This window comes from Nicotiana tabacum, chromosome 15, assembly GCF_000715075.1.
Source record: "Nicotiana tabacum cultivar K326 chromosome 15, ASM71507v2, whole genome shotgun sequence".
Classification (NCBI taxonomy): domain Eukaryota; kingdom Viridiplantae; phylum Streptophyta; class Magnoliopsida; order Solanales; family Solanaceae; genus Nicotiana; species Nicotiana tabacum.
Window position 1 is genome coordinate 35,841,433 of NC_134094.1, and position 12,528 is coordinate 35,853,960.

General features: G+C 35.1%; 1 protein-coding gene across 1 annotated transcript; it reads right to left on the bottom strand.

The window, feature by feature from the left end:
• Positions 1–2,333: 2,333 nt before the first annotated feature.
• Positions 2,334–11,240, bottom strand: LOC107775190 (uncharacterized). Its single transcript, XM_075230750.1, has 3 exons — positions 10,933–11,240; positions 10,693–10,830; positions 2,334–3,000 (listed from the first exon to the last, which is right to left on the bottom strand). The coding sequence occupies exons 1-3, from the start codon at positions 11,059–11,061 to the stop codon at positions 2,821–2,823; spliced, it is 447 nt and encodes a 148-aa protein (XP_075086851.1). The 5' UTR covers positions 11,062–11,240; the 3' UTR covers positions 2,334–2,820.
• Positions 11,241–12,528: the final 1,288 nt, after the last annotated feature.

Sequence of the window (12,528 nt, forward strand, 5' to 3'; positions counted from 1 at the left end):
TGAAGATGTCGACTCCTTCGGTTTAAAGTTCAAATTAATTTTACTTTGGGGTCATAACTTTGATCCACGTGGAAGCACTTTAATTTGCCCATCATTTGGACCAATAAGTCTTCAAAGCTAGATTTAATTAATTCAATCGAAAGAAGAAATAAGGTCGGTTGATATATTTCAGGACTTATATTAATTAGATTGTATTAAAAGAGATGGAGAAGCAGAGAACGAAGCACAGGAGCAAGGAAGGTCTTTAGCCACTTTGTAACAAAAATAAGATTTAATGCCACATTTGGTAGCATTTTATGAGTAATTGCTTATATTGGTAGAATTTCATGAATTGGCTAATATTGATAGCATTTTTGCTCTAAAAGGCAAAATTGACTAGTTTGCTCTTTATTTTTGCACCGAATTTGCTTCGACAAAACATCGTTTAGACGATATGTGTTGGGCCGAAATATTAGGTGACCAGGCCCTGAAACGAGAATATTGAAATAGTTAAACAGTAAGGCACAAACACTACCTTAGACTTGGGATTTACACCAGATTTAAATTATATGGCCATTTGCTATTACTTTATCGAAGTACCCTTTGCATTGCTCACATAATCACATTATTGTAAACGTCTGGTGACATAAAATTACGCAGCAAACAAGGCTCGATGCAATTAGTGGTGGCAAATGTGCGGGTTGGATCGGATTTAGGCGTGTTAAAAATGGGTTGGATCTCAACCCGTTCATATTTCATGCGGGTCAAAAATGAGTTGGGTGTCAAATGGACGAGTTGAATATGGGTTAACCCATATTATATAAGTGGAAAAAAATTCAACTGCAATTTATAATTTTTCTTTTGCTCAGATTATTTAGTGACATATTAGCTTAACTTGAATAATATATACTCTTCTTCATTAAATTTATTCAAATTTGACTATCATATTGTAAACTTAAGTTACTCTTACACAAAATATGACAGTGCTCATTTTAGGAAGAAAATGTGCTTAATGCACATCAAGCAATATCACTAATAATATATGACTCTGTGCATTTTTCACTTTGTTCATATATTTTCTGCAATCTAATATAAAACTAAACAAATTCAAAAAAAAATACTATAAATAGAAAGATACTATTTATATTCAAAAAATTCACTAATAATATATGACTCTGTACAAATTCAACGTTGAAATATGTGCTCCATAACTAAAAAGAAAATACGATTTTTTTGGTTGAAAAGAAAGTACTCTTTCAACAATATGAACAGAAAATACTCATTTTGTTGAAATGAAAAAAAAATTATTTTTCTACATCACGAAAAGAAAGTACTTTTTGTTGAAATGAAAGAATTTTTTTTTGTACATCATGAAAAAAAATACTCATTTTGTTAAAATGAAAAAGAAAGTATTCTTAATAATATTTCTATTGAGTTGGGTGGGGGTGGGGTGGGTAGGGTAGTTTTGGGGGTTGGAGTAGGTGGGGGTGCAGGGGTTGAGTTAGTGGGGATGGGAAATAGGGTTGAGAAGATTGAAAAAGTTTTTTGGAAAATATTTTCCCTTCTCTTGATAAGGAAAATATTTTCCTCCAATTGGAGAAAAATATTTTCCAAAACATTTAAGCCAACCAAACATAGAAAAATTAAAAAATATTTTCTGAAAATATTTTCTTTCATACCAAAACACACCCTTAATGTACTCTTGAGTACCTCTTTATCGAAAGTGATGTATTACAAGTGGGATAAAATATTCTCTTTCTGAACATATACTCAAGAACAAATGAAAAACTATACAAATTTGCTTCTACTTAAACTATTTTTGGTATTCAGTATGCATCTAGAAAGAAAAAGGACGCTAAACAATATTAAACAGTACTTACAATGTTTAGAAGGGAAAAAAACACTCACATAGTCAACTATAGTGAGAAGAAACATACGAAGAAAAAGGAGTTGGAATACCTTTATAGTATTTTCAGTTTAAAAAATGATATCATGTATTTTGAGTAAGCAAAACATGAATACCCATATTTCTACGGGTTGAATATGGGTTGAAGCCCAAATTTTACCCACCTTAAATATCACTCATCCAACCCACTAAAATATGGACGGATTGGGCGGGTTGACAAAATATGGGCTCATTCTGCCAGCACCAAATACAATTTTCGTTGGCTAAGATTCATATTGCTTGGTCTCTAGCCTTATGTTGTAGGAGATGAGAGCTGTCATTCTTGAAACTAAACCAAGCACCTTATATCAAACATGGATGGCAAGAAGAACTTCTAGTGTTAGAGAAACAAAAATTTTATAACATTGAACCAAGACGACCTTAAATTGAGCGACATGAACAGTGAGAATTCATATAACCACTCCAACTTGCATAAGCCAGAGGCATAGTTGTTGTAGATTATATCAAACATGAACTACAGATAAGGTCAACACCTGGCTGGTCAATCATCACTACCAGCTAAATTTCAGGAAATTTGAGATGGTCATTGGATCACATTTATCTGAAAGAAAATAACTGAAGGAATGATGATTCTGTACTGAGTGTCAGCATTTTGATCAATACAATTATAATAGCAAGCAAGATATAAGTCTTACTATACCGACACCAACTTTGTTGTGCTTGGTTATGCACTCCCTGACGAGCTGCCTTCTGTCTTTTGCTCCCAGATATGCTGGTTCGAGTCCAGCTCGTGAAAGAGTTTGTGAGTATACCTCGGGATTTTATTAATATGCCTCCTTTGACTTATCTCAGCGTTCATTTAACCAAAACCAACATAATATGAGAAGTTAAAAGAAAAAACCTACATCTTCAAGTAAAAGGCGAGCTAAATTTGTCTAATCAGTAACGCCGAGAGAAACCTTCAATTTACCAACCAGATGTGGCAATGTCTTAATGCTGTCTTGAACAGATTGGTCTACGCATGATTCCACAACCTTTGTGGCATCACTGTTCTTCTGGAGTTTGGCAGTCTCATACTTGTCTTGGCAGACCCTTAGAGACCTATTCATCTTTTCCTGCGCCCATACATTCAGAAACACTATCAAAATGCTTGCTCAAATAACGAATTAATAAACCAATTGTCAGGGCAATTAATAATGCTGCAGACCTTTTTTATCAGCAAAATATCACACGACAATAAATCTGCTAAATCTCCTCAGTTAAGATTATAAACATCAGTGTCACATTATAAATAACATCCCCCTCCCGTGGAGATAGGAGGAGGGATACAGGGTGGGCAGGGGAATAATGGCTAGGTCAAGGACAGGAGTTAATTGGACGAATAAATTATGGAGAAACAGACCAAAAGCAGGAACGGATCAGTCAGCAACTTTTACAAGGCTAGCCACCCACTTTTTGTAATATCAAAATCAGGAGAAAGTTGCCAATTCAACCAGAACATTCATGCTAATATAAATGGTGCCAATTTAGAAGCTATAGCATGCCCTAAATCTCCTAAAGGACACGAAAATCATCACATGAGGGTGAATTGATTTTTTTTTTCAGAGCCAATATACTACTGAGATCCGTCTATATTTCATTGCAGTAACTTTGTTTTACAGAAATCAAATGATCAAGAGAAGAAAAGTAGATATATGTCAACGAGCAGGCAAAAGAGAGAATATAAGACAGACAATATACTTTATTTTAAAAGGAGATGAAGAAGACACTAGCATCAAGAATAGCTCTTTTTTCTTTTCTTTTCTTTTTTTTTTGATAAATAAATAGCATCAAGAATCCTTCTTTTTTTATCGGTAATATAGCATCAAGAATCCTTATAAGGGTTACTTCAAACTTTGTCTATCGCTGACAATAAGATATGAAAAAACAAGAGCAAATTCCACTTAACCCCCTTAACCTTAAACGGTTGGGAAACAATACCTCCTTCACCTTTTGAATGGGAACAACAAACCCCTTAAACAATATTTTCCGGTGAACTTTAAAATTCATGGTTGTCTTTTTGTTACCAAAATATTATTTTAATGAATGCATGCGCCATCTCAACCCAACACACCCTCAATTTCAGAATTGAAGTAAGCTTCTGGTGAACTTTTATCATGAATATTACAACTATTGCAGGTTGTGTTTAGGTTCAACTTTTAGTTGGCTAAAATGACATTACAATCAGAATAAAGAAACCTCTATTCTTCTTTTTTTCTCTTTTCTTCCATATTTGTTGAGAAGCTACTCTATATATAGAATGAGATATTTCCTCCAGGAAGTCTCATGTTCTTCAAATAGGCGTGGAAGTAACATTTATGCTTGATGACATACTCAACATCTAGCTTGATAATATTGAAACCCCATCAACGTCAATTCCAACAGAACAAAAAACAGCCCTTTGTTGATGGCGTGAGCGAGGAAGTCTTCGGTGCTTCAACATCGTAAGAAACGCTTATAAGACTCACACAGTTGCACTATTCTCAGTGGAGAGAACTTTCAGAGTGAAAATTTAAATCAGAGTTAGGCTTGGGACATTTTCCTTTGTTTATTAAACCTTTAAATTAATAAATTAAAAAGACAAGCATGCTTTTTTTTCTTGTTTAAAATTTTAAAGCTTACCGGAAATGTTGTTCAAGGGGATTGCCGTTCTCATTCAAAAGGTGAAGGGGTATTGTTTCCTAACTATTAAAGGTTAAGGGGGTTAAGTGGAATTTACTCAAAAAACAAGTGAAAAGGAAAGGCAAGACTGAAACAAAATATGCAAGTAATTTTGGATTGGTCTTAAAGTTCAAATTATTCATATTTCTTGCATTAGATTATAAGCATCTAACTAATTTCAGTTGAACTATTCTACTAATTTTATATCTTCACGAAGGACTTGTCAATTTACATATTGCAATGCAATATATGTCATATGTCACTAGTCGTAAAGAGTCATATGTCACTAGTCGTAAAGATATAGTTGACAAGTTAACCTTTTTTTTTTATTGAGAACAGCTAACAGTTGGATTTTTTATTCCGGGGGGCGGGGGCTTTGGGCGTGATGTGCATGTTAAGGACATGAAGACACTTGATCTTTTCTCTGGATAAATTCAATCATAAGAAAATAAATTAGGGTTTCAATTTTCAAGTGAATAATTTGAAGCCCTTTGATAATGTTCCCAAAAAGTTGAAAGGCTCTTGATTCTAAGTTCTAACAACCATTTATTTTCAAATGACAAGCGCAGAGTAGCTTTTGCTTTGCTCTTCTGAATAGAGATATCAATTCTTACTAAAAGAAGAAATAAAGGACCAAATATGGGCATTATAGAACAACTACATCTTCATAAAGCTTCAGTTATAAGCAAGTAAAGAGATATCAATTCTGAAAAGAGATATCAATTCTTACTAAAAGAAGAAATAAAGGACCAAATATGGGCATTATAGAACAACTACATCTTCATAAATCTTCAGTTATAAGCAAGTAAAGCAACTGTTTTTGGATCAACTGTTTTCTTTTTTCTTTTCAATAAGCAAAAAGAGGACAAACCTGTATTGCACATCAGGGACACAACCTAAAATGATTTGAGCACTCTTTACAAAATAAAAGGAAGACAGATTTGATCCATGTGCAAGCCCATTGTAAACACAAATTACTATCCAACCCAAAAAGAAAAAGGGAACAAATGAACACATAAGCACCCCACTCTGAACTTACAATACAAAACTTGCAATGCAAAATTCCTTTCCAATTGGTTTAGACCAATTTCTACTGAGTGTGTTTGGTACAGCAAATAATATTTTCCAACAAAATGAAGAAAATGACTTCCGTCACTATGAATGGAAGTCATATTCCTTTACTGATGCTTCAATTCCTACTCTATATCACTTGTTTCAACCAACACATTGATGTTGTCATTAACCTTTATTACTCAAAAATGTCAGCAGAATATTCCTATACCATATCATTCACTTTGTTGATTACCATATGTATCTACTTTGGTACCTAATTGAAAAACACTAGAAAATGATCCCCAGAATATATTTTACCTCATGTCAAACACTTCCGAATCCAACTCCATTGTATAATTTATGGAGCTTAATTGTCTTCCATGTTCATTTTCCATTTCCCTAACTTCTTCGACAACAACTATGCCTCAATCCCTAGTAAGATGGGGTGATTATATCAATCTACACCAATCATCTTTCTCTATCTCCCTAATTTCTCTTATGTTCGTATAGAAGAAACTATATTACTAACCAACAGCAATGACAATATTGAAACTCATTTCAAATATTGAAGAAAGCAAAAATCCCGGTCCACCCCCCCCCCCCCAAATCTGAATTCTGAACGTTGAGAAAGGAATTGTCCTAATTCTTTCCCCTACTTGGTCAATCTTTTAGCTTTTCTTCTTACTGTTTTCACCCCTGATATGGCATTCATAAAGGGCAGAATGGCTTCCTGGCCACTCAAACTTGTCGGGTTTTTTAAAAGCCGATACATAAACTTTCTACTTTCTCATTTGAACACTCGAACTCATTTTTCCCGTAACTAATAAACACATCTGACAAGAGACCATGCGCGCGTGTATTACACATACACATACGTGTCCATCCTGTCAGCAAATGACCAATGGATGTCTTACACGTCAAGGGCGCGAAAACCCTAACCAAACATATTGGGGTCCCCTCTTTCATTCCATAAACCGACCCCCCTCCCCTCATTTTAACCTCTCCCACCAAACCCTCCCATGTTCATTCCCGATTCTCCATGTTCCTCTTTTCACGCAAACTCTGCAAATTATCCGACCTAAACTATAGCTCCAAATGCCATTGTACATCCAGTCAGTAAGCCCCCAGGGCCTAGCTCAAATGGCAAAGGGTGGTGGATTTGTGTCTTAGGTCACAGGTTCAAGCCCCCACACCATGCAAAGCAAAGTCTGGTATTTAAGTGGAGAAGGGTAGAGGGGCGGGCCCATTATCCACCGAGTTTCGAAGGCTGCGGTTGGTCCAAAGGATCGGCCCCAGACGGATTTCTCGGTCATCAAAAAAAAAAAAAATCCAGTCAGTAAATGACCAATGGATGTCTTACACGTCAAGGGCGCGAAAACCCTAACCCAACAGATCGGGGTCCCCTCTTTCATTCCATAGACTGACCCCTCTCCCCTCATTTTAACCTCTCTCTGACCAAACCCTCCCCTGTTCATTCCCGGTTCTCCATGTTCCTCTGTTCACGCAAACTCTGCAAATTATCCGACTTAAACTATAGCTCCAAATGCATTAGCCTAGTGTAATTCATAAAAAAAGAAAAAAGATCCTATAAATTTGTTCAAACTATAGCTTTTGTCAACATTTTCAGTGACATTTTCAATCAATTGCCTTCAAAGTACCCGTTTCAGAATCAAATTCTAGGGCTTTGAAATTGTTCATTTCATGTTACGAGAATTACTAAAAATATGATACTTTCACGTATTGGCCGCTCACTCTCTAAGTCTTCTCACTTCGACATTCAAAAAGGACTTGTTTATGGTGGTGGATATGGCGTGAGGTCAGCGGTGCTGGATGAACTTCCAAAATCGATCATAATCACTCACCCCCTTCCAAAATCGATCATAACCACTCACCCATTTTTTTGTTTTCGTTTATTATCTATTAATCTTGTTCTAATCGAGCTTCGTTTGATCCAAGTGATGCAAAACTTAGCTTCAACTCCACAATGACAAAATATACGACTTTCCATCATTTTCACGGTCTGAAAAAAAGAAAAAAGAAATTAAAAATGGAGCTTCAGATTTTACAAGGAGGAATGGAGCTTCAGATTTTAAAAAATGGAGGAAGAGGGTATTTTAGAAGGAATAAATAAGAAGATAATTAAATACAACCCATTTTGTACTGTTGGGCGTTGGGAAGGGGGCTTTCACGCTCTTGTGCGTCGTGTTCCTCACGCGGCCTGCTGATTAGGACCAACTGACGCCACATGGGCATGGTCAAAGGTCAAATATGTTTATTAGTTACGGGAAAAATGAGTTCGAGTGTTCAAATGGAAAAGTTGAAAGTTTATGTATCGGTTTTTAAAACCCCGTCAAGTTTAAGTGGCCAGGAAGCCATTCCGCTTTCATAAAGCTCTAAACATTTTTCGCCAAGCATATGAATGTACCCCACCCCCTTCGTTATAGTGATCACTATAACCAACAGACTAAAGACCGTAATGTATTGCCTGCTGCTTAAGGTTACTTTACGTGTAAGTTTAAGTAAAATTGGCTCATAAAATGCTGAGATTGAACATGCATATGACATACCCATTTTGTCAAGTGTACTTACAGAAACAACATGAAAGGAAATGTAGACCAGGAAAAAGAATAATCTACCTGCAGAGTTAGTCAGCTGCAAAGATTGGAAACATTCTCCAAATAAATATTTTTCATAATTTCTGGTGTTTGGATGCCAATAAATTATGAGAAAAAGTTTTCACCAAAAGAGTGAAAATGACTTCCATCGCATATTGGGCAGAAGTCATTTTCCTTTATACTTTATAGCCTTACTCCACACCAATCGCATCTACTAACATTTAGATACTAGACCTTTAATTAATACTAACAAAATATCTCTAAAATACTATCCTTATACCCTATACTACTTCTTGTATCTATCATAGATCACATATTTTATACCTAACCAAATGTTGGAAAATAATAAATTGAATGATTTTTCCCTGTAATAGATTTCCACCAAAACATTTTTCATAATAAAAATATTTTCCTTCAACCCATACCTCTCTCTATATATATATATATATATATATATATATATATATATATATATATATATATATATATATATATATATACATATATATATATATATATATATATATATATATGCATTGTACCCATTTTTGCTTTCACAATGTTTTAATGAGAGGGGCTCCTTTGTCATTCAACTAAAAAACTAAACACCACATTCTCCTCCCCTCATCCTCATCCTCATCCTCATCCTCATCCCCATTCTCCATCAGATCCCTTTTTTAATCTCTTTCTTTCTTTTATTCTTCCCGTCCTCTCCACAAATTCAGCTAAATTCAAGCTTTACTGAACAAATTCAACTAATAAATAGCATTATGGGATTTCGGGATTTTTCAATTTAATTTAAGTGCCTTGAAGATTTATATTGGGTTACAGAACCCATATCCATTTGTGCAACAACAGATCTTTATTCAATGTCATGAGAACCGGACAATATTCATTTTTTGGTTCTATTTGTGAGGAAAATATAATCCCAGCTTTCTTACTCTTCTATTCTTGAAAACACCATCCTAATAAGATTCAGCGCAACAATAAATATAGAAATAGAAAGGGAATTTGAACTAAATCTAAAGAGCGACCGTAGTTTGAGAAGGCGAGACACGAAGGAAGAACTACGTGAGGAGTCAGCTCCCTATGACTAGAATCTCCGAGTGAATCTATCTCCATTGGATGCCATCGTCAGATAAAAAGTTTTGAAAGAGAAAAATGAAAGAACGAGAGAAGTGTTGGGTCTACTTTTTCTGTATAAAGACAAAAAAGCCCATTTATTAATATGTTATACTTAGTGTTGTCAAAGGCGCGCTTAAGCCCTAAAGCGAGGCTCAAAACATGTTGAGCGCTTCGCCTCGCTTTGCGGGCGCTTCAGTGTCGCATCAAGGCTCTAAGGCATACTTTCCTTGCCCATGAGTGTAATCCTGAAAATGCGACACTGAACAATTGATATTTCACTTTATCGTTATTTTTTCTTCAACTTTTTTTGTCCATATATTTGTTATTCATGCTTATAATTATTGATCTTAGACTACATATACATATTTTTACTTTTTCCTCCAGTTGCGCCTTTTTTCATTGAAGTTTGCGCTTAAAGCCCCAACGGGCCTTAGAGCTTTTTGCGCTTTTCACCCTTTGATAATACTGAGCTATACTATTATGCTGCTAGGGGTATTTTAGAGAAAGTAAAAATGGGTACTCAATGATAACGGGTCTCTCCCTCTTCCCTTCTCCACTTAAATACCAAGTTTAGTTCGCAAACTGCAGGGCTCAAACCTGTGACCTAAGTCATAACTCATAACTCTCTCAACCTTTGCCACTGTTGGTATTTATTTAGAAGGTGATTCAAGAGTTAAAATGCCTTTTGGACAAGATACTATTTTATGGAAGGGTCTTACCCATTCTTTAAAGGATACACATATTCTTTGTGAAAGGTGTCGTCCAATCTTTAAGGGTACATCCGTTCTTGAAAAAGGTATGTTAGTTACCTTGTTGAATCTCTATGAATACATATCCCACTTTGCATAAATTCTACACAAAAAATCTTCATATTGTCAATCTCTTCAAGAGTCCTTTTTCTTCATTCAATTCTAAATTCCTATAAAAGCAGTTGAGAGATTTAAGAGGTCTCCGGAACTTCTATTTGAATGCACATTAGAAGATTCTTGAGTAATTCGTTGTACCTTGGGAGTATGACGACACTTTGTTAGTTGCGCACCTGGGTAGCGACAGAAATCTACTCTCAAGTACAACATTTTCCATAGCGTGCCTCGACTCGATTTTCCCATCCAAAACTCTATCTTTTCATTTATTGTTAACTATTGTCGTTTATTTGTTGATAAAATGTTCTTCTTAGTATTACCATCTCTAAAATATTCCCAAACTCTTTTAATATTGGAAAATAAGCATGACCAACATCGGCTCAAGAATAACTCAGAAAACGAGAGCAACGACAGCACATTTCAATATTTAGGTACAAGCAGTAAATTATACCTGAAAATTGGCCATTTCATTCTCAACAAGATTCTGAGCCTGAAGAACGGGAACACTGCAATACTCCACACAGTTGTCTATCTCCTCTCGTTTTCTCCTCCTGTCAAAGCACTCATACGCACATTTGAAGTATGCTTGCTGACAAAAAACAAAAGACCCCAAAATTACTAATAAACCAAGTTGCATATGCATATGATAAAATTAAAAAAAATAAAAAGAAAGAGAGAGAGCATGTAAAACCTGAAGGTTAAAATGGACATAATCTTGGACGCCGGAGAGTTGGGTCTGGGCGGCTGTATTCACTTCGTTGAGCTTCTGCCTTAATCTTTCTGCCATAATTGTCTCTTCTGCTGCTGCTATTGCATCCATCTTTTTTTATCTGAAGATGATTAGTAAACCCCAATTTTCTCTGTTTTCTCTATATGTGGAGTTTTTCGCAATTATATGTAAATGTTTGGGGTTTAGGGTTTTAGACAATTGTTGAGATTTCTTGCTCCTTGGGGCTTGGATTGCTTGGGTAAAGGGATATAAACTTTGAGAAAATAATACTACCCCTCTCAATAGGGTATTTAAGAAACACAGAAAAGCTAATATTTTTGACCAGTATATTACTATATTTAACAAAATAAGGTAAACGAAAAGTATCAATTTTATCTCATGTTATAATTTGGGCACAAAAATACCATTGCCGTTACACAAATTATTCAAATATATCCCTTCTCTATTAGGGTTGTCCTAGGTGGACTCCTAATGTACTAGCATTTTGGTGAAGTGGATACCAGCTAGCGTGCCACCTCACTATCCTAACTCATTTCTTCTTCGGAAAAGGGCCAAACATGTCCTTGAACTATTTGAAATAGTTCAAAAATATCTTCTGTTTATTTTTTGTACCAAAAATATCCCTGCCGCGTATATTTTGGACCACAAATACCCTTAAATCGTTAGTCTTACCATTGAAGGTGGCATGACAGTCCAACTTGGTTAGATTTGCTTACATGGCCATCCACCTAAGCAATCCAGCATGGCAAAATTATATTTTCGGAAAACATATTTTCCCGTAAATTTTTATTAAAATATAAAATCAACACTTATTTCGAAAAAAGTAAAAAAAAAATTGAAAAATTATTTATTTCGGAAGTTTTTATTAAAATACAAAATCAATACTTATTCCGAAAAAAATAAAAAAATTCCGGAAAAATTATTTGTTTTGGAAATTTTTATTAAAAATAAAAAATCAACACTTATTCCGAAAAAAGTAAAAAAATTCCCGAAAAATAAATATTTGGGGGATATTTTCCGAAATTTTTTACTTTTTTCGGATTAAGTGTTGATTTTATATTTTCCGAAAAAATAATTTTGTCATGCTGGATTGCTTAGGTGGATGGCTATGTAAGCAAATCTAACCATGTTGGACTGTCATGTCACCTTCAATGGCAAGACTAATGGTTTAAGGGCATTTGTAGTCCAAAATATAGAAGACATGGATATTTTTGGCACCAAAAACAAATGGAGGACAATTTTGAGCTATTTCAAATAGTTCAAGGTCAATTTTGACAATTTTCCGTTTCTTCTTTCACGGGCACTTCCTACCTCTCCATCACTACCATCGCCATCAACAACTATTGTTCCCTTCGCTGCGAACTCGCCATCTATGTCTCCAGCGAAACCATGTTGTAGCATGTAGGTTCTCCTCTTTCTTGTTCAAGCAATTTTAGCGCTAGGAAATGTGCATAGAGCTATAATTCAACCTCATCGAGAAATGCTTAAATTTTCGCTTGGCATAGTTCTTTGAGATTTTTACACTTGATTCGCACTATTAGTAACTGCTATTAGTAC

Coding starts and splice junctions, on each gene's coding strand:
- LOC107775190 (XM_075230750.1), bottom strand. CDS start 11,061: ATGGATGCAATAGCAGCAGCAGAAGAGACAATTATGGCAGAAAGATTA. Junction 10,831..10,932: donor ATGTCCATTTTAACCTTCAG/GTTTTACATGCT, acceptor GTTTTTTGTCAG/CAAGCATACTTCAAATGTGC. Junction 3,001..10,692: donor ATGAAATGGCCAATTTTCAG/GTATAATTTACT, acceptor GTATGGGCGCAG/GAAAAGATGAATAGGTCTCT.